Raw genomic sequence first — 24,117 nt, 5'->3', positions numbered from 1 at the left:
CATCCTTGCTAGGTTACTTGTATGTGGCGGAGTAATACATGGAAAGCTTCAGTTACAGTGCATTAACGGCTGATAATGTCACTCATAAAATGCCTCTCAGCCAATCACATTGCAGGGTCGGAACTAACTGTGGTATAATTAGATGTAATTGACTCCACTAATTATCAATGGGGCTAATTACTTGTCTAAATTGTGACACTCTCAACTCAATCTGTAGAGGTGTTCAGTAATCTCTATGATGCAGAGACTCCAGAACAGAGATTAAGCTTAGTCGTAAACTCTGTTTTCCATTTAATAAAAACAAAATCTTCAAAATTAAAATGCTTTTTAGTCCAAGGCTAGACCTAACCCCTGTTTGAAAAACTGAGAAAATTTATGCGTACCATATATTAGACACTAATCTATAAAAACTTGACCAAATTTAGAATTATATCAATTATCCACAGAGCTAGGCAATGTGACATACTGGTATTTCATCATATCACAATACATTTAGTATATTAAGCATATTAAGTATATAATCAGTGCTTTAAAACACTGACCCAACAGCTCATTATTTCATATTAAGAAATGTTATGCAACACTGTGGTATATATATACACTAGTGCATTTCACAAAATTGGAATATAATTGAAAAGTTACTTTATTTCAGTAATTCAGATCAAAATGTGAATCTCATATATTATATAAATTTATTACACACAGAGTGATCTATTTTAAGTGTTTATTTCTTTTATTGTTGATGATTATGGTTTACAGCCAATGAAAACCCAAAAATCAGTGTCTCAGAAAATTTGAATATTATATAAGACCAATTGGTACTTTTGGCAGTGTGGGCAGTGTGCCAATTCCTGCTGGAAAATGAAATCTGGATCTCCATAAAAGTTGTCAGTAGCAGAGGGAAGCATGAAGTTCTTTAAGATTTTGTGGGAAAACAAAACTGCACTGACTTTAGACTTGATAATAAAACACAGTGGATCAACACCAGCAGATGACATGTCTCTCCAAACCATCACTGATCATCAGTAAATTTTACATTTCATTTAAAGTAAATCAAGAGATCAGAGTCTGGAGGAAGAGTGGGGAGACACACAGTCCAAACTGCTCGAGGTCTAGTGTGAAGTTTCCACCAATCAGTGATGGTTTGGAGAGACATATCATCTGCTGGTGTTGATCCACTGTGTTTTATTATCAAGTCTAAAGTTTTACAGCACTTTATGCTTCCTTCTGCTGACAACTATTATTGAGATGCGGATTTCATTTTCCAGCAGGACTTGGCACACTGCCAAAAGTACCAATTGGTCTTATACAATATTCAAATTTTCTGAGACACTGATTTTTGAGTTTGAATTGGCTGACAGCTCTCATGGACAGCTGAACACTGAAACACAGGGGCTATGCCTACACACGGAGGGAAAAGGAAACAGGAAACACCTGGGGGCAGGTAATGAGGGGGCGGAGCTACAAATGACGCACACTGGAGCACTGAAGACAAGAGCAGAAACAAGCAGAACACAGAGAGCCACGTGCAAGAAAGCACACGGCTAGAAAAACAAGGTAAAAACACAAAAAGAGATACCGTAGAACCGAACGGACACAGAACAGGATGAGAACGTGACACACAGGATAGAAAAAGGCTAAAAATGTAGACAGACGGTGCTAATAGTCCAGAGAGGCTGAATTCCCCCAGAGCTCTGAGCTGGCACTCTCAAACATTGTGTTTACGTGTGAAAACAACAGTGCAGAAATGCCACAGGAATCCTCCTTCATCAAAGAACCGCAGCAGAGAAGGCTCCAGCCCATGTTTATTTTCTTGCTTTTTTTTATGAACCCCCAGTTTTATTAACGGTGCCGCCCTGTTTTACAGCCTGACTCCAATGAGTTTCACTTTCAGCCTGGTCCACATTGAGACTGGTGGAGCCTGAAAGGAGCCTGATAGTGCTTTTCCACCGACGTGGAACCGGACATGGTCTGTACAATGAAACTGAAACATCTGGATTTAGACCACAGTAATTTATTGTGGTGACGGACATTTCTGGTGGAAACAGGAGAGTTGAGGTGCACATTGAATTCTGCCGTGATTTGATCAGCCGTGGTTTTATGTTTTATTTTGGATACAATCCGGGTTAGCACCCGAACATCCCTTTCAGACAGCTTCCTCTTACAGCGTCCACAGTTAATCCTGTTGGATGTGGTTGGTTCTTCTTGGTGGTATGCTGACATTACCCTGGATACTGTGGCTCTTGATGCATCACAAAGACTTGCTGTCTTGTTCACAGATGCTCCAGCAAGACGTGCACCAACAATTTGTCCTCTTTTGGACTCTGGTATGTCACCCATAATGTTGTGTGCATTGCAATATTTAGAGCAGAACTGTGCTCTTACCCTGCTAATTGAACCTTTACACTTTTACTGCTCTTACTGGTGCAATAATGTGCAATTAATGAAGATTGGCAAACAGGCTGCTCTAATTTAGCCATGAAACCTCCCACACTAAAATGAGAGGTGTTTTAGTTTCACTGTCCAACCCCGGTAGATTCTGGAACCAAGAACATTCGTTCACTAGGAGAGGAGGCTGAGAGGAGGCTGAGGGACGCCCACGGCTCCGCCGGGCTCTGGAAGCTCTGGATACACTCGTCTATTTTCAGTGGCCTGTGAATTCCACGGTTAGCTGGTGAGGTTTGCCATAGCGGCCGCCGGAGGGAAAAAATACCCCGGAGTGTTGAGCTCCTGACCCTGCGGTGGGCTGTGTGTGTGTGGGTGGGGGCACGTCTGGTAAGTGTGTGTGAGAGTGTGTTTAGCATACATAGCATGCACTCCAGCAGAAAGACTGAGAGAGTGAGAGAGAGAGAGAGAAAGAGGAGTGAAAGTCATGTGTGAGTTATGTGTTTGTTTGTGTAAATGACTTAAAAAAGACCTATTCAAATAAAATCTCAGCGCCACAATGAAAGATCTCCAGGGAAGAAAGTGTTCAGATCCCTCCCTGCGGTGAACCACAGCGCAACCTCGCTTTATTCTTTATCCAGGCCTGGAGAGCACCGTCCAGCTTCTATCCAGCTAACAGAGCTTCAGCTATGAGTGGTTTTATATATTTTTTTACACTTGTTCCCAAATAAATGAGATCTCTCAGAGGTCTCACTGATTCTGGGCTCGCTTGTGGGAGGAGCTTATTATTGCTGGTTTGTTTTCACACACAGAATTGGCCCTATCATACCACCTGCGCAAGGTGTGTCATGATGCTCTTTGCTACCTTAATATAACCCTCCTGTTATGTTACAGGTCAAATTTTTAAAGTTGTTTTAAAGTTTGAAGATCTAGGAAAATAGTTGTTCTTATGTTGTTATGGTTTAATGTTATGTAAAACTATTGTGTTTAATATGTTAGTCTTTTATAAGTAATAAAGGAGTAAAATATAATATATATATATATATTTATTTTTTTTTTTTATGTAAAACAAGAGAATTATCCTACTTTAAGCATTACCTATTAGAGGTGTTGAACACTTCTGAACTAAATATTGACATAATAATTAGTACTGGAGTTAATAATGAAATCATTATTGAAATGAATAATGAAATCATTATATTTACACATCGAAATCTGTCAATGAGTATACAGTAGATGCAACAGAGACATAGTATACTTAAATATCCTTAATACAGTACTTAGTGCTGCATCATATCACAGTATCATTATCATACTGTAGCACTGTATTATTGTAAACAATTGTATAACGGTTTATACATATATATATATATATATATATATTTCTGCAAGCATGCCACAAACAGAGTCGTATGTAAAAGCATACCTCAGGCGACTCTCTTTGTGGCGTGCTTTCAGAAATGGCTTCTTTCGCATCACTCTCCCATACAGCTTCTCCTTGTGCAAAGTGCGCTGTATTGTTGACCGATGCACAGTGACTCCATCTGCAGCAAGATGATGCTGCAGCTCTTTGGAGGTGGTCTGTGGATTGTCCTTGACTGTTCTCACCATTCTTCTTCTCTGCCTTTCTGATATTTTTCTTGGCCTGCCACTTCTGGGCTTAACAAGAACTGTACCTGTGGTCTTCCATTTCCTTACTATGTTCCTCACAGTGGAAACTGACAGGTTAAATCTCTGAGACAACTTTTTGTATCCTTCCCCTGAACAACTATGTTGAACGATCTTTGTTTTTAGATCATTTGAGAGTTGTTTTGATGAGCCCATGACGCCACTCTTCAGAGATTCAAATAGGAGAACAACTTGCAATTGGCCACCTTAAATACCTTTCCTCATGATTGGATACACCTGGCTATGAAGTTCAAAGCTCAATGAGGTTACCAAACCAATTTTGTGCTTCAGTAAGTCAGTAAAACGTAGTTAGGAGTATTCAAATCAATAAAATGATAAGGGTGCCCATACTTTTGCACCGGTCAAATTTTGGTTTAATGCATATTGCACATTTTCTGTGCAATAAACCTCATTTCAATCCTGAAATATTACTGTGTTCATTAGTTATTAGATATATCAAACTGAAATGGCTGTTCACCCAAATATTTACAACTAAAAATGATTAAGATTAATAGGGGTGCCCAAACTTTCATATGACTGTATATATACATATATATATATATATATATATATACATATATATATATATATATATATATATATATGTATATATATATTCTATACAATACATTCATTCTATGCAGTAGTCTGCTGTCTTTTTCTGTAAGTGGATAATCATGCGTTATGAATGTTCACGGACTGTATATTAAATCATGTGATAAAGCATGAAGAGTTCATAATGACTAATCCATCCTATCTCTCCTGGTAGCCATCAGCTGTCATCTCCACTTAAACTGTACTGAGGGAAATGTCATTTTTCACTCAGCACTTAAGGGACGCATTTCCTCGATGTGTGTGTGTGCGTGTGTGTTTTGATGCAAAATAAAAAGAGAGAGTGCATATGGTAAAATCATCAAGCGTATATCCCTCAGAGTAATGGGTATGATTTGTTATAATGGCCCAGAGTTGCATTTTTCTCCAGTGTAAAACTTTAAAGCTCTAAAGCTTCAAGCAGATCACCTCAACTCAAAAAAAAGAACAGTTTACTAGCTGCTCATTCATTCACATGCATAAATACATATTTAAAACATATTTCAACATAATACTGACAATCACTGACAAAAGTTTTACTTGTGTGAATATAATGATATAAAGATACAGTACAGGCCAAAAGTTTGGACACACCTTCTCTTTTTCAATACGTTTTCTTTATTTTCATGACTATTTACATTGTAGATTCTCACTGAAGCATCAAAACTATGAATGAACACATGTGGAGTTTTATGTACTTAACAAAAAATGAGCTGAACCTCCACAGTCACCGGACCTGAACCCAATCCAGATGGTTTGGGGTGAGCTGGAGCTCAGAGTGAAGAAGGCAAAGGGGCAACAAGTGCTAATAAACACCTCTGGGAACTCCTTCCTTCAAGACTGTTGGAAAACTTTTCATTTCAGGTGGCCACCTCTTTGAGAAGCTCATTGAGAGAATGATGATGCCAAGAGTGTGCAAAGCAGTAATCAGAGCAAAGGGTGGCTGTTTTGAAGAAACTAGAATATTTTCATTCATAGTTTTGATGCTTCAGTGAGAATCTACAATGTAAATAGTCATGAAATTAAAGAAAACACATTGAAAAAGAGAAGGTGTCCAAACTTTTGGCCTGTACTGTATATTAGAATGATTAGACAACATTAGAGTGAAAGGATATTAGAGTTTATTGGAGATTGAGATGGTTGAGTATGAAGGAGGTTCTACAGGTTCTGAATGGATCCTGTAGCACATTTATCCACTGATGTTGCTACAGCTGGGCCTGTAGATCCTGTAGCCTCTCCATCCCAGGTTCTCCTAAATGCTAAATGCTGAGTGTTCCTTGTTTTACTGCTGCATTCCCAGATTGTCAGGTACAAACCTGACTATTCGTTGATTAAGAATCAGTTCAGTTTGTAAAAGTCAAGGTTTCTTTTTCATGGCACCATTGCAAATGAACAAAGTGGGGGGCAGGTTAAGAGCAGACTAAATTTCTGGAGAATTGCTATCTTGGCAATGGAAAACACAGGTGCTCCACTGACTAAATACAACCTAGACAGACATCAACAGTCAACCATCAGATGTTCATTGCTATCTTGGCTACACAGACCTTCCACCTAGTCAGTTACATACACATGGACATGCAGCAGTGCACAAACCCAACTTTTACATCAACAATAAACAGAATACACAATAAAATATCAGGCAGCTACGTCATTAAAATAGCAATCCGCCAAAATCAGAGCGCATCTGGCCCTAATAGGGAATAGCAAGTGACACGCTGATTGGTTTATTTCAAGTTACACCCAAAACACACCCATGGTTAATGAAGATAATTAGTAAATGCCTTTTGCAAGTACATTCCTTTTCCCGACGTTACGATAGCAAAGCCACACCGAAACACCTCACCTAATGATCGCTAAAATAGGGCACTCAGTGTTTAATCAGACCACAGATGCAATCATTTATATATCTGCCTGAAAAAAAGGCGAAACTGTTTTGTGAATAAGTGTTTAAACCAACAACTTAAAGACAAACACATTAAACTGCGAAACAGTGCCGTAAACATAAAATAACTCCTGTATTTAATGCAACTTAATAAACATATTGTATATATTTTCACACTCCTAATTTCTGCACAATGTCACTAAGGATCAGAAATATCTTCATGCTAAGTTAAAACACTCTCCTGCCATGCCAATCAAGCTTCAGAATCCATATATATTGTGGCGTGGAAGAGGTAGGAAGACCCGTGAGACTCATGATGAATGCTCAACAGCTCCTTTATTGAACCGGCTTGCCACTCACTTACAGTCTTTAACAAGACTAGGAGAGCTAAAACCATTCCCCACAGAGCTCAAACAGCCCAAAGGCCACCAACCCAGCTGTGTGTCTCCCAGATGGCAGATCCAGAGTGGTGCCCACCCTCTCTGCATAACCCCTCCCAAGGGAGATGCCCCACCCCTGTCATCTTCGCACACAGGAGAACAGAACCATGCCTACAAGCAGCCACACACACAACCCAGAGCCGCCACAATATATATATATATCCATATATAGCAGTTTATATATGTTTAAGAGCTTTCTGGAGGTCTAATCTCAGGTTGTAGCCATGCTTTATTACGCAATGCTTTATTATGCAAGTCATATGCAAAGAAATGCATTTAAAAAATAACATTAAACATGATAAGAGTTTATCTGAGTTTATCTGATACACAGGTAGTGAAAGGTGAAGATAGAAAAGGTTTAAATGTGTTTTTGAACTTTACCTTCACCATTGCAGAGATCTTGGTAAGAATCCCATCTGGTGAGAGATTCAGTGGAGCTGTAGTCTACAGAGACGTCCGCTCCGTTCTGCCAGAGTTCAGCTCCTGAGAGAGAGAGAAAGTGCATAAGCTTAAATATATAAACACACACACAATTCCACCCTGTTTACCACAGAAAAGTACTTTCATTTTCATAGGTTCCATATATTTCTACACAAAATCTGTATAGTTCTGGCAGTAGTAATCACCAAATGAACTCTAATTATGTACCGGTTTTGAAACTAAATACACCAAACTAAACTGACCTGAACCAAATCTGACCAAACTAAACCAAACTGATCTGAAACTAAACTAATGAACCTGGGCTAAATGAAACTAAACTAAACTAAACTATGCTGAAATTAAGCAAATCAGACTGAGCTGAACTGAACTAAAAGGAACTGTACCGCAATTAACCAAACCTGACTTAATTTAAATGAAACTGAATTATCTAAACTGAAATCAAACAAACGGAACCACATCAAAATGATCTGATCCAAGCTAAACCAAACCAGACTAAACTGAACTAAACTGACCAATACTGAATTAAAATTTAGTAAACCTGTAATCTGAACCAAACTGATCTATACTGAATTAAAATTTAGTAAACCTGTAATCTGAACCAAACTGATCTATACTGAATTAAAATTTAGTAAACCTGTAATCTGAACCAAACTGATCAATACTGAATTAAAATTTAGTAAACCTGTAATCTGAACCAAACTAATCAATACTGAATTAAAATTTAGTAAACCTGTAATCTGAACCAAACTGATCAATACTGAATTAAAATTTAGTAAACCTGTAATCTGAACCAAACTGATCTATACTGAATTAAAATTTAGTAAACCTGTAATCTGAACCAAACTGATCTATACTGAATTAAAATTTAGCAAACCTGTAATCTGAACCAAACTGATCAATACTGAATTAAAATTTAGTAAACCTGTAATCTGAACCAAACTGATCAATACTGAATTAAAATTTAGTAAACCTGTAATCTGAACCAAACTAATCAATACTGAATTAAAATTTAGTAAACCTGTAATCTGAACCAAACTGGACTACACTGAACCAAACTGAACTGTACTGAACTTCAATGATCCAAAACGAACTAAACAGAACCAAACTAAAATTTAAATTCAAATTAAACTGAAATGAACTGAAATAAATTAAACTATAATGAACTGAAATTAACCAGCACTGACGAAACTGAATTGAAGCAAGCTTGGTCTAAACTCAAATCAAATTTAATTAAACTAAACAGAAATTAAACCAACTGAACCAAAATAAACTGAACTGCATTCTGCAACTTAACTGAAATTATGGATAATATAGCAGATCCATGCGCAATATTACATTTAATATATATATATATATATATATATTGTCTTATTTACAATTTCAAGAACATTTTCATTAATTGCACACTACACAGTACACAATGAGGAGAGGGAAAAACATACTCTCACATCCTCTCTTACTCTTTCTCTCTCTCTCTCTCTCACACACACACACACACACAGAAATGAATTACAAAAGACATTTTCAGCTCAGACTCCCTGTGCAGACCTGCATGATTATTCAGATTCTGTACACACACACACACACACACACACACAATAGCAGTGTTTGCTATGGTGGGGCCTGCTGTGCTCTTTTGCTGCCCTGTCAGCACACACTTCACACAACATTACCCAACGAGAGACGTCCAGCAGGAGAGAGAGAGTGTGTGTGCGTGCGTGCGTGCATGTGTGTGCGTGTGTGTGTGTGTGTGTGTGTGTGTGTGTGAGAAGAAATCCAGCACAGAAAAGAGAAATTAGGGGAACACAGAAAGATGAACAAAAAAGAATCAAAATGAACGAATCAAAAGTGGATACAATCTAATCTCACATGCCAGAAGTCATGGGACAGCAGTATGTAAACTGACCATGAAGTCTTTCCTCAGGGAGAACACACACTTGTATAAGTTGTGAGGTGTTATCTTGTGAGTGAGGTTAAACACTGGTCAGCATGCTTGTGGCAAGACAGCGTGAGTTACTGGATATGGAGTGAGGTATGATAGTGGGTGCAGAGGAATGATGGGACATTTCATTTCTATGGTTCTACAGCAGGTATGGCATGGCAAAAGTCATGGAACCTCAATCAATCAATTAATCAGTTTACCTTTATTTTCACTTGGTAATAAATTGAGGATAACCCTAATTTTTAATGCAGCCGAGCATTTACATCTTAAAGGGACTGAAAATTTTAATTTAATTTAAATTAAATTAAGTATTTTATCAGGTGAACCAAATGAAGAACTTTATAAACAAAACAATACAAAATACAAAAATATTTAATTAAGAAGAAATAAAATCATTCAGAATAAATCGATAAGTGGACAGGCTAAAAGGCAAAGCTATGGAATAAAGAGATAAATAATTAGCATAATAAAATATAAGGACTTAAAAATTAAGTAGCTAAAGAAAGTGATGGAAATAAAATATAAGGTAAAACAGAATTTAAAGACAGATTAAATAAAAGGACACAAGAAAATGAAAATAGATAATAAATAAAATGATGAAATGAATAAAATAAATAAAATAATTAAAATTGCTAAAAGGTAAAACAGAAAATTAGATAAATATAAAGACAAAATAAATTAATTAATGGCAAAAGTCATGGGGTATGCTAACTAGTTCCTTTCAAGAGATAATTAGGATTATTGTCAATAAAAAGAAAGAAAGAGTCATCTAATGCAGTTTACAAAGAAGAAAATAGAAACAGAGGATGAAGAAAAATAATAGACAGAATAATAAAGAATACCTTGTATTCGCTCTGGACCCTCAGAGAACACTAGTTCCACTTTCCCATAATCTGGAAATCTGGGATCTAATAGAAAAATATTATATATCAGCAGAGATTAAGGGTGGATCAGTGTGAATTCAGGGCTTCAGACAAATTAATTTACAATAAAACATATTACTTTTCAAAGCACTAAGGTAACAAACCAAACTCTATGGTAACAGTTCATTACATCATCTGTTCGGTTACAGTGCATTACCGGCTGATAACGGCACTCATAGAACGCCTCTCAGCCAATCACACTGCAGGGTCGGAACTAACTGTTTTATAATAGTGAGTGTATGCTTTTAAGTACATAATTAGTACAAATATATATATATATATATATATATATATATATATATATAGCACAGCTAAATATACTATACCTTTCCAAAGTATATTAAAATACTGGTTAAGCAGATGAAAATAAAAGGTAAAGGAGAAAAAGTCTACTTTAATTATTCCACATATAGATTAAGCACACTATCATTATATATTAGTTTAAATACACTATTATTATATACAAATACACAACTTTTTCCACAAGAGTAATTAATGATCTGTGTGTTTATAAATACCTTTGTTGGCGTGCTCCATGTCCTCCTTCTCGAACATGAGGCTGTAGTCCTGCACAGCGCCCGTGTGGAACTGCAGCCTGAAGATGATCTCTCGCTGAGACGGGCTGCTCTTATGGAAACACTTCACCTGCAGACCAATCACAGAATATTTACTCTAAAAATGTAAGACTCATATATTATATAGATGTATTAAACACAGAGTGATTTATTTTAAGTGTTTATTTATTTTATTGTTGATGATTGTGGCTTACAGCCAATGAAAACCAAAAAATCAGTGTCTCAGAAAATTAGAATATTATAAAAGATCAATTGGTAGTTTTGGCAGTGTGGGCAGTGTGCCAAGTCCTGCTGTAAAATGAAATCCACATCTTCATAAAAGTTGTCAGCAGCAGAGGGAAGCATGAAGTGCTGTAAGATTTTGCGGGAAATCACTGCACTTTTTAGAAGACTGGTCATGCTGGTCAACCAGATATTAATGCTAGCCATTATGGTCAACCAGCTTGGGTATTCTGGATATGGTTGTCCACCAAATGGTGATGCTGGTAATTCTGATTCACCAGCTTGGTTATTCTAGTGATACAGTACTAGTCATTCTGATTACACCAATCAACCAGTTTGGTCATACTAGTCATTCTGGTCCACCAGCTTGGTCAATCTGGTTATGTTATTCATCCAGATAGTTATGCTGGTCACTCCATTCCACCAGCTTGGTCATTCGGGCTACGCTAGTCATTCTGATTCACCAGCTTGACTATTTTGGTTACACAGGTCAACCAGTTTGGTTATGCTAGTCATTATGATCCACCAGCTTGGTCATACTGGTTATGCTAGTTGACTAGATGGCTATGCTAGTCATTTTGGTCCACCAGCTTGGTCATACTGGTTATACTGGTCATTCTGACACACAAGCTTGGTCATACTGGTTATACTAGTCAACCAGATGGTTATGCTAGTCATTCTGATCCACCAGTTTGGTCATTTTGGTTATGCTAGGCTGGTCCACCACCTCTGGTCCGTCGTGTTCATGCAGAGTGTCCAGCTTGGTCATGCTGGCCAGCTAGCATATCCAAGCTTGGTCATACTGAATGTCTAGTTCAGTCAGGCTGATCATGCTTTTAGTCTAGCTTATCCATCAAACTCAAACCAAAAAATACCCTACAGTGGTCAAGCATGACCAGCTTGATCTGCCCAGGCAGTTGAGCTACAGACTGTAGAAAGTCTGAGTAATTCTTTAACTTTTATAGAGTTTGGTTAATAATTATACCATTATGTCTCCCTTCAGCAGCTGTGCCGGCTCCAACACGATGCAGACCTTGTGACGATGACCGGGTCCGATTTGACTGCGCACACACACACACACACACACACACACACACATACACACACACACAATAGCATTGAACATTTCCAATGCCGGTTCAGTAGCAGTTCAATAGCAGTGAAGCTCCGGGTTAATTATTCAGTGCAGGAAATGGAAAATGGAGAGTAACTCACTAGACTCCTGAATAATACACCGCCTGCATCGCCTGGTACACCTTTATGAAGGGTCGGCACACTGCAACACATTAAAAACACCATATAAACACTACTGACCTTCAGCAACACTCACCGTATTTCTGCATTATATGGAACACCGGATTATAAGGCACATTATTAAAAAATATCTATTTTCTGGTCGATTTTCATACACAAGGTGCATTATGCAACACTAGTAAGGAACAAGGGTGTCGACATGTTTCCCTTTTAATTCAGCAGGTCCTTATTTAGGATACCTGTAAAGCTACACTAAGTTAAGTAAACAAAACTGTATTTCTTTTAATTTTCAAAGTCATATGAGCGCTGGATGTTAGTCTACACATTTATTTACAGAAAGCTTAGATTTCCAGATTTTGCAGTGAGCAGCTAATGCTCACGACAGTGCTACACTAAGGACCCTGAGTGTTCTGGTAAGCCAGGGCGATATTAGCTAGCAGTTCATTCCACATAGCTATGTCCCATGTGGTTAACGCTAATGCTGCTCCAGCAGTGCTAGCTGGGGTTAGCACAGTTAGCGGCTAATGCTAATCCTGCTGGAGAACTAACCTGAACTCCTGTATAACTCTGTACTTCAGCACCTTGGATTTACTGCTCCTTAATACCTGACTGATAAAATTCATACATAAGGCGCACCGGATTATAAAGTGCACTGACGATTTTTGGGAGAAATTAAAGTTTTAAGATTTTAAGTGCACCTTATAGTGTGAAAAATATGGTACTACAATTCTATTGTAATTATTGCTGTGAATGTAACATGTAATTCTAGAAAAAATGCAAATGAATCTACTATAATTTACCCTTTTTACAGAGCTGTGTGATGTATTAGCTGTTGAAATAAAAAAGTAATTGCAGTTTATGTTGCTAATGTTTTCATTAGTACTTACAAATGTGATAGCAATTTTTAGTTTCTTAAAATGTGAAAAATAACATATTAATAATTAGTTAATGGTATATAAATGAAAGTTATTATAAAGTCTTACATAAAGTAAAGTAACTATTTTATTTCTGCTGAAACGTGCACTAAATCACTATTAAATGGCGTTTTTTGGATAGTCACCTCGTCTCCTGGGTGGATATCCTCCCCTCTATAATCCTCTACTACTATAGTTAAAATAAAGATACTGCAGTCATTCAGAAGCACTTTACACATCAGCCCTGTGGGATTGTGAAAGAAATGTGTATCATGTGTGTGCATGTGTGTGATTATGTGTGTGTGTGTGTGTGTGTGTGTGTATGTGTGTGATTATGTGTGTGAGTGTGTGTGTGTGTGTGTGTGATTATGTGTGTGTGGGTGTGTCCTAGTCTCATGTTACAGTGGTTAGTCACATGAGCATCTGTGTATCAAATACTGATTTACAGTAAATGTAATCTCCCTCACTCTTCCAGTGTAGTTTAGTGTGTGTGTGTGTGTGTGAGAGAGAGTCAGTACCAGCGTGTACATGTTTTTGTTACATTAGTAATAGACTGATTTGCATATATCTGTGTTTTCCTTCTGAGCAATAAAACTACATGTTTTTTGTAGTTATATAACCATATTCATCAAACTACAAAAATCTAAATACATAACATTATGCTTTATCAGTGTATAATTAATAATTAATATCATTAAAACCCACAGCAGTGGAATAAAGTATTATAGAAGCAGAGGCAGACGAACCTCCGGAGTTGTCGAAGTTGGGGATGCCGTGGAGGATGATGCAGTGCAGGAACAGCGGAGAGGCGTTCATCTTCATGGAGCCGCTGAGGAGACTGTTCAGAATCCACACGTACCTGAGAAACATCAGCAGAGAAGAGCTCAACCTATCAGATACAATATTAATCTCTAATCAACCGGTATGATAATCAATATTCTTTATACTGTATAAACAATGCATTGTATAAACAATCCCTCAGCTTCATCAACATCCTTTAGAACCTGGTTACACCTGGTCAAGTCACTAGACTAATGACATGTTTTGGACACACCTTTTTATTCAATTGTTTTTTGCATTTTTTCTTACATTATAAATAAATAGTGAAGTGATCCAGACTATGAAGAAACACATAAGGAATCATGTAGTAACTTAAAAATGTTAAACAAACCAAAATACTCTTAACTTGTGGTTTCTGAGGCTGAAAACTCTGAAGAAATTATTGCTCTTCCTTTCCTGAGGCAGTCCTAATGAGTGCCAGTTTCATCATCATAATGTTTTTGATGGTCTGCACTTGAGGATACTTTTAAGTTTATTGAAATGTTTCGGACTGATTGACCATAGTTTCGTAAAGTATTTTTTTCTTTGTTTAGTTGAGTAGTTCTTGATTCTCATAATCTGGATTAGAACATTACTCAAATATTCACTATTCACTGTATACCTGTAACTCTACCTCTTCACTACTTTACTTTAACTGATGCTCTCAAACACATTAAGAAGCACAGCTGTTAAATAAAAGCCTGAATTCCAGGTGACTCTACCTCAGAGAGCTGACTGAGAAAATTCAGCCAGGATGTGTAAAACTGTCTCTAACTAAGCAAGTGGTGCTACACTTTCTTATCTATTTACTAATGTCATTGCATAAATACACACATAGGCAAAATTGTTAGTAAAGTGACGGTGCCACCGTGACCCAGTAATGCGGAAGCACAGAGAAACACAGACACAAAGAGTAAATGAATGCAAACATACCAATTATTTAGTGAAATACCCTGTAACACACCTAAAGCAAACTTAAAGAAACATATCGACGACCCAGTGGGGCTCTAGTCTCTTTACTTGTGACTCTTTTGGATCTGTGTTGCCTCAGCCTTTATCTCCCATTGCACAGCCCCGGTCTGTCCCAGCTGGCACATGTTGGACTGATTAGGATGACCAGAGCGGCGCATCATGGTGTGGGGCGGACCCATGGTCCCACTGCTTCCACATATCACAGTACCCTTCCATTAAATTTAAATATGTTTAAGTAGGTTGTTTTTAACCACAATTCAAAAGCAAACTCTGTTTTTTATTTATTTATCTATTTATCTATTCATTTTGTCAGTTATTTCAGTGACGATTGTAGGTTTTTCTTTCTTTAACGGAAGTTTAGCAACAATTTGATCCATTTTCTAAAAGGCTCTACATAGGATAACCAAAAAAGGCTTTTCTTGTGTATAAGAGACCAATTCACCAGACAAAAGACTATTCAAACAACAGATCATGTACTGTAGTCTCTGTTCTACATTACAAACAGATTCATCACCAGCAGAGTCCACTTCAGACTGTCTGTAAGACAAAGCAAAAAAACTAAAGAGGGACTTCAAGGCCAAGCCGAGTCAGAAAAACAGGAGGGTATAGGGTTACGTTTCCCACTCTCCTGAAATCTCGCTTTTATTCTCTCTGTTTCTCTTTCACTGTGACTTTCCTGGAACCTCTCTTAGTCAGGCTGAAGCAGAAAGTTTCTAAGAAGGTTTCTAAAGCTTTTCGACTCTTGAACCACAAGAGCTCGAATGTGGGCCCCTCTTTAGCGGCACTATAAGCACTTAAAACCCTTTCATTTTTTTCCACAATCTGTCAGTGTGCCTCATAATCCGGTGCGCATTATGTATGAATTCTAGTAGTCAGGTATTCAGGAGCAGTGAAGTCAACTTTGCTGAAATATAGCATTATATGGGTGAGTTTTCAGTGAAGTTTCTCCAGCATTAAGGCTAGGAGCAGCAGTATTAGCATTAGCTGCTAACCCCAGCGCTAGCTCTTTTGACATCCAAAGGTGAGTATATTTGACTATAGTCTGCGTGTTTGCCATGTTAAAACAAACTACGTGGGACGATCCACTAGCTGATAGCACCCTGGGTTACCGGAACACTCAGGGTTTCTCAGTGTAGCACTATCAGGCGGCATTTACTAGTGCTAAGTGCTGCTGCTAACCGTGCTGTTGAAAATATTGGAAATCTAAACTTACTGTAAATAAACAGAAATGCTTTAACCACCCAAGTGAACAGTTTTAGGAGAAAAATCTGTGTAGATTAACATCCAGCACATTAACTTTGAAAGAAAATGTTTTTTCCAAGAATTACAGTTTTGTTTACTTGACATAAGAAGGGAAACATGGCGACACCCTTGTTCCTAACTAGTGTCGCTTAAAATGCACCTTATAATCTGGTGCACTTTACATATGAAAACAGACGTTCATTGATAGTGCGCCTCATAATAATAACTAGCAGATTAATTAGCACAGTGGGTGGAGGAGATACCCTACATAAAACAGACTGGGGTTCAATTCCTAACCTGGGTTCATTGGTTAGTAGAACATTTTCTAAATGTTACAATTCACATTTTTAGGGCCAAATCCTACACCTTACGATGCTTATTGCTACCTTACACCCTGATAACAGTCTATTTTCATGCCTTTCGCCTGCAACAATTAAATAGCAACAGTGTGTGTAGATATATATCTATTCTGATGGGTGTGGTTTTCTGGAAATGAGGTGTGTTCATGTAAATGTCCGGTGTATTGCTATCTGTTGGCAATGGAAAACACAGGTGCTCCACTGGCTGAATACATCCTAGACAGACGTCAGCAGTCAATCGTCAGGTGTTCATTGCTACCTTGGCAACGCAGACGTGTACACCCACCTTGTTACATAGACAAGGACATGCAGCAGTGTGCATATCCAACTTTTACATCAACAATAGAGCAGAAGTGCTGCACTGTTAAAATAGCAATCCAACAAAGTTAGAGTGCTCCTGGCTCTTAAAGGGAATGGCAAGTGACACTTTTCTAGTTTATTTCACGTCAGGCCCGAAGCACACCCATGATTAATTAAAATAAGTAGTACATGCCTTTTGCATGTTTCGTGTCGCACAAGGCATACTTTTCCCGTCGTTACGATAGTAAAGACACACTGATGCTCTAAATCAAGCTGCATAGTGCATGGTTAATGGCTCACCTATATATTTCTAAAATAGGGCCCTTAGAATGTTCAATCTGTCACGTTTTCTGGATGTTCTTATAAAAAAGTATATTTAATGTATTTATAAATTCTGGTAACATTACTGTAACATCACTTCTTGAACTTTTGACTGTATAATGCAATAAATTTTACCTTTTCTGAGAGGGAGTCATCAGAGCAGACACTTTATCATCATAAAACTTCCTCATAGCAAAGCGGTCCAGCGCCTGGTCCGCACTGTAACACACACACACACACACCCACACACAAACACACACACACCAGACAGAACAACAATATGAACAATATGAAAATCAGCCAACATGATGCTGTTGTACTTAAATCACATCTATGCACACCATATAATTCAAGCTAGAGGTGGGACAAAATATCAGTATTACAATATATTGTATTGTTTTCATTGGAGATGAATTATTGACAAATTAGTTATCAGTATTTTTAACAAACCATAGGTGCTCTAAACTCCCTAAAACTCTCCCCCCCAATCAGACTCACTAAAGTTACTGCTTCATTACTCCACATGGTGGCGCTATAATCAAATGAACAGGGTAAACCTGTGGTGAAGAATATCGGTTGTTAAATTCTGTGAAAATGAAAAACTACTAAATCTGTAATTCCTGATATTTGATTATTCAGGAGTATTACATTCTCTTCAGTAACACAGATGCAGTGAAGTATCATAGAGAACTGTGTAGTGATATATTGAGTAACACAGAATCATAGTATCGAAATGATATCATCGTTATCATCGCCCATGTATTGTGATGATATCATATCAGAATATTGTATCATGATAATATTATATAAAAAATAATAACTGTATTGTTATATCATATTGTGAAAATATCGTATTATCATGATAGAGTATTGTTACGATATTATATCGTAAAAATATTGTATTATGATGATATTGTATTGTTATGATATTATATCGTAAAAATATCGTGGTAGAGAGACCAGTGTGGAAGAGCATAATGCCCTGGTTAAGTAAACACTGGGAAAGGGGAGACAACAGTGTGTGTGTGTGTGTGTGTGTTTGTATAAGAACTTCACTATCCTAACACCACTAAGCCAACACACACTGGGAGCTTTTCAATACTACTATCACACACACACACACACACACACACACATACACAAACACACACAGTATGCTGTGGATGAAGGGGGAAGTCACACACACACACCGCAGCAGGAGTGTGTGTACAGAACAGATCAGCATAAACGCATGTGATAATCATCACTTCACCCAAATTAGTGACCACAACTGCGTCCTGCCCATCACCTGCTGATCCAGCACAGCTCACTCACCGCAGCATGTTTACTGCATTACTGCATTACTGTATTACTGCACTACAGCATTACTGCATTATTGTTTTACTGCATTACTGTATGACTGCACTACTACATTACAGTATGACTGCATTACTGTATTACTGTATCACTGCATTACAGCATTACTGTATTACTGCATTACTGCATTACTGTATTACTGCATTACTGTATTTCTGTATTACTGTATCACTGCATTACTGCACTACTACATTACTGCACTACAGCATTACTGCATTACTGTATTACTGTATCACTGCATTACAGCATTACTGTATTACTGCACTACTATATTACAGTATTACTGCATTACTGCATTACTGTATTACTGCATTACTGTATTTCTGTATTACTGTATCACTGCATTACTGCACTACTACATTACTGCACTACAGCATTACTGCATTACTGTGTTACTGTATCACTGCATTACAGCATTGCTGTATTACTACATTTTTGCATTACTGAATTACTGTGTTAGTGCATTACTGTACTACTGCATTACCATATTACTGTATTACTGCATTACTGTATTACTGTATCACAGCATTGCTGTATTCCTGCATTTTTGCATTACTGAATTACTGTGCTACTGCATTACTGTACTATTGCATTACTATATTACTGTACTACTGTATTACTGCATTACTGTATTAGTACATTACTGCATAACAGCATAACTGCATTAATGCATTACTGTATTACAGTATTACTGTACTACTGCATTACTGTATTACAATATTACTATATTACTGCATCACTGTACTACTGTATTACTGCAATACTGTATTACTATACTACTGCATTACTGAATTACTGTACTACTGCAATACTGTATTACTGCATTAATGCATTACTGTATTACTATATCACTGTTTTACTGCATTACTGCATTGCTGCATTACTGTATTACTGTATACAGTTACTGTATACTGGATGGGTTCTGGTTGGTACCTGGCGGAGATGTCTGTGAAATGCACAAATGAACAGATGACCACTCCAATCCTGCCTTTTCCTCCCTGCAAAGAAAAAAAAAACTAAGTTACAGAAATTTCCACATAATATAAACACAACTTATCAGCAACCCTGATACCCTGCACAAGGTGTGTTGCGATGCTCACTGCTATCTTACATCCCGCCAACAGCCTATTTTTACACATTCTGCCTGCCTCGTTTAAATAGCAACAGTGCTTCTGAATATATCTACGCTGATGGGCGAGGTGGTCCGGAAATGAGGTGTGTTCAGGTAAATTTCTGGTTCATTGCTGGTGTATCTTGGCATTAGAAAACACAGGCGCTCCACTGACTGAATACAACCTAGACAGACGTCAACAGTAAGACGTTCATTGCTATCTTGGTAGTGGATTCAGAACACAGGTGCATCCCCAACACTCTATGCACACATAGAAATGCAACAAAATGAACAAGCAGGTTAGTTTCTTCTGCTGAGAAGTGTTGGAAATATCCAAGTAGCTGCGCTGTTAAAATAGCAATCCACCAAGGTCAGAGTGCATCTGAATCTTAAGGGGAATGGCAAGGGACACACAGATTGTTTTTTTTTTTTTACATTACGCCCAAAACACACACATGAGTCATTACGATTGTTAGTAAATGTCTTTTTCGCGCATTTTAAGCCAGGCAAGGTGTACTTTTCCTGTCGTTACGATAGCAAAGACACACTGACACACCCTAAATCAAGCTTAAACAGGTCTCTATATGTCTCACCCTGCAGTGAATGACGACGACGTGCAGGGGGTCAGCGTTCAGCCAGTTCTCCATGGCCTTACAGATGGTGCAGATCTTGTCCAGTGGAGGAGCGTGAAGATCCGGCCAGCCTGTGTCCAGCGTCTGAGAGAGGGTCAAAGGTCAGAAAACAGATCAGTTTCACCATCAGATAAAAATTTACCACTGAGAGAAGAGGATCAGCTTAAAACACAGGACTAAAACTCACTCAAAATACATCAAAGAACAGAAGAAAAATATATACGAACTTGCATTTGTATTAATCCTCTATAGCACAATATTTATATTAGCTGAGAACAAAAATCAAACAACATTTTAGGAGCTTTTAAAACAAAAACACATAAAATTTTTAGGCTTTAAAATAGAATTTGACAATATACATTAAATATTAAAATATTTATGGTGCAGTGTAATGATCAAAAAAGGGGTTACTATAGAGGGTTAGTAAAAGTAGAAGTAATATTATTAATAGAAACAATATTTTTTATTTGATAGTTCAAATAATAATATTTAAAAATCATTAAAAAAAAAATGTCAGAAGCTATTGCTTTCATGAAAGATAAATTATATATATTAAATTTATAATTTTATATATTAAATAAACTGATGAATGGGTATTTGTTATATATGTATTATGTAGGGGCGCTTTGAGTGCTTATGTGTTAATTTGTATGTAGGCGGATGTATGTGGATGTCTGCTATATATATTCTACGGATATTTCATTTATTTATATATTTATATATTTTTTTTACTCTTGATGGAGGGATGTGTGCTGTGTTGTGTTGTTTATAGTGTTGTAGTTGCGTGCCTATATGTACCTGTTTCTTTGGAAAAAAGGAAAAAACAATAAAAATATATTCACAAAAAAAAAAAAGAAATAAATAAATGAGGGTTTTTTTGCCTTATATAAGACACTGTAAAAAAAAAAAGTCCAGAAAACAATGGCAAAATACTGGCAGCATTTTTGATAGTTCAAATGATAATATTGAAAAATCTATTTAAAAATAAGTAAATTAGTTTATTTGCCTTATACAGGACCAATATACTGTAAAAAAAAAATAAAAAAATATCCAGAAAACTATGGTACAATACTGGCAGAATTTTCTGGCAACTAGAAACATTCAAAATATTTAAAAAAATTACAAAATGTTTCACAAAAATAAATTTGTGTATATACTCAGTGTTGGTTGTTCTGTAAATGTTATAGAACACTACCAATATAAACACCATGCAATAACATGTAACATTGGAATGATCCCATATATCACTTATACATGGACTGTATTGAATCTTGTTAGTGTTTATTGTATTTTACTCAAATAGTTTTGACAGTTTTTTACTGTTTTTATAGGTAAATAAGATGTCAGTCTGCCTGCTCTGGACTCAAGACTCCATTTCCCAGCATTCTCTCACTCACGACTATAATTACTCATCCAATTATGTGATATTGCAGCGTTCTGGATCACCTAGCTACTGATTGTTTGAACCTGGACTATTGGTATAAATACCCCTCAGTTTGCTCTCGAACTTTCAGAGTATTAAATCTAGGTTCCCAATCTATTCTATGACAAGTTTTTCTTGCTTTTTGTGTTTGACACGTTTCTGTATTTCCGTTTACCTTTTTTGCCTTGCTCAGTTTATTTTTATATAAAATATAAAATACCAATTAAATCAAATATTAAAAATCGTATACAACTACAATTCCACACACAAGCAAGCCAAACATATCCCTGTACTTTACCTTAGGGTTCATCCTGGTGAGGTCATGTCTCTTTTCAGACAGGTTAATCACCTGAAAATAATAAAACACAGCACTGAGAACATTCCACAGTCTGAGACTCAAACACAGCCGTCCGTGATTTTATCAATTCCTACTAAAGTGTGTAATTATTTACTACAAAGTAGGGGGCCGAGTGATACAGTAGTATAAAGCGCTCCAACTATGATCGGGAGATTGCTGGCTCGAATCCCAGGCATGCAGCTTGCCATCAGCTGCCAGAGCCCTGAGAGAGCACAACACAATTGGCCTTGCTGTTTCTCTCTGGGTGGGTACAGTAGATTGATGTGGAACAGCACAAGGCTGCATCTGTGAGCTCATGTATCAGAACCGAGTCGCTACGCTTTCCTCCGAGTGTTAGCGCTGTGATGCTACTCAGTAATACTGCATCAGCAGCAGTTCAAAAAGAGGCATGTGCTAGTTATTCTTCACCCTCCTTGTGTTGTGGCATCACTAGTGATAGGGGATATACAGCTGAGAAGCATCTTAATGGGTGAAAATGAGGAAAAAATTGAACATTTCGTAATGTTATGCTTGATTGGTATTGGTGAATACTGTACTTTAAACATACTTTAGCAACAGTTTGAGGAAAGCACGGCTGCTCCTCTGTGCGCAAAGTGGTGAGAAGTGTTTGGTTTGGAGGAAGACCAAAGCTCTACACAAAGGCCTGACCACAACTCCACCAAACACCTCTGGAACTGGAGCTCTGACTGTGGGCCAGACCTTCTTGTCCAGTGTGAGTTCCTGACCTCACCAATGCAGTTCTGACTAAATAGACACAGATTTTGACAGAAAAGTGTAGGCTATTATGTGGAGGTCAAAGCTTGGTTTTGGAATGGCCAGGTGTTCAGATACAGTGGCTTAGAAAACCTTTTTACACTTGGTCACATTAAAACCACAAATTATTATTTTTTTTTTTTAATACTTTTATTTCAAAATTTTCCCTTTTTCTTTCCCCAATTTTGCTCAGCCTATTACCCAACCCACTCATTAGGACTCCCCTTTATCCCCATTATCACTAATAATGCCCCAACACACCAGAAGGGTGAAGACTAGCACATGCCTCCTTCGATACATGTGAACTCCAAAATGTCCTTCGGGATCAATGAAGTATCTATCTATCTATCTATCTATCTATCTATCTATCTATCTATCTATCTATCTATCTATCTATCTATCTATCTATCTATCTATCTATCTATCTATCTATCTATCTATCTATCTATCTATCTATCTATCTATCTATCTATCTATCTATCTATCTATCTATCTATCTATCTATCTATCTATCTATCTATCTATCTATCTATCTATCTATCTATCTATCTATCTATCTATCTATCTATCTATCTATCTATCTATCTATCTATCTATCTATCTATCTATCTATCTATCTATCTATCTATCTATCTATCTATCTATCTATCTATCTATCTATCTATCTATCTATCTATCTATCTATCTATCTATCTATCTATCTATCTATCTATCTATCTATCTATCTATCTATCTATCTATCTATCTATCTATCTATCTATCTATCTATCTATCTATCTATCTATCTATCTATCTATCTATCTATCTATCTATCTATCTATCTATCTATCTATCTATCTATCTATCTATCTATCTATCTATCTATCTATCTATCTATCTATCTATCTATCTATCTATCTATCTATCTATCTATCTATCTATCTATCTATCTATCTATCTATCTATCTATCTATCTATCTATCTATCTATCTATCTATCTATCTATCTATCTATCTATCTATCTATCTATCTATCTATCTATCTATCTATCTATCTATCTATCTATCTATCTATCTATCTATCTATCTATCTATCTATCTATCTATCTATCTATCTATCTATCTATCTATCTATCTATCTATCTATCTATCTATCTATCTATCTATCTATCTATCTATCTATCTATCTATCTATCTATCTATCTATCTATCTATCTAAGTCAGACTCCACCTCTTTTTAAACAGCTGCTGATGCA

The 24,117-nt window shown here is 36.9% G+C and overlaps 1 protein-coding gene across 2 annotated transcripts in view; it reads right to left on the bottom strand.

Annotated features, from left to right (window-relative positions):
• LOC103043776 (tensin-3) overlaps positions 1-24,117 on the bottom strand; it is a 92,503-nt gene that overhangs the window by 42,879 nt on the left and 25,507 nt on the right. For both annotated transcript variants that reach the window (XM_022662036.2, XM_022662037.2), the window contains exons 3-12: positions 22,071-22,121; positions 20,311-20,433; positions 19,540-19,604; positions 17,386-17,469; positions 13,984-14,096; positions 12,285-12,345; positions 12,055-12,130; positions 10,791-10,917; positions 10,192-10,257; positions 7,348-7,449 (exon numbers count right to left, since the gene is read on the bottom strand). In XM_022662036.2, the coding sequence (XP_022517757.2) occupies positions 7,348-7,449; positions 10,192-10,257; positions 10,791-10,917; positions 12,055-12,130; positions 12,285-12,345; positions 13,984-14,096; positions 17,386-17,469; positions 19,540-19,604; positions 20,311-20,433; positions 22,071-22,121 (868 nt within the window). The remainder of the gene's footprint in view (positions 1-7,347; positions 7,450-10,191; positions 10,258-10,790; positions 10,918-12,054; positions 12,131-12,284; positions 12,346-13,983; positions 14,097-17,385; positions 17,470-19,539; positions 19,605-20,310; positions 20,434-22,070; positions 22,122-24,117) is intronic.

Source organism: Astyanax mexicanus, chromosome 8, assembly GCF_023375975.1.
Source record: "Astyanax mexicanus isolate ESR-SI-001 chromosome 8, AstMex3_surface, whole genome shotgun sequence".
In the NCBI taxonomy this organism is placed as follows: Eukaryota; Metazoa; Chordata; class Actinopteri; order Characiformes; family Acestrorhamphidae; genus Astyanax; species Astyanax mexicanus.
The sequence above is the reverse complement of the archived record's forward strand: the minus strand, read 5'-3'. Positions and strand labels throughout refer to the sequence as shown.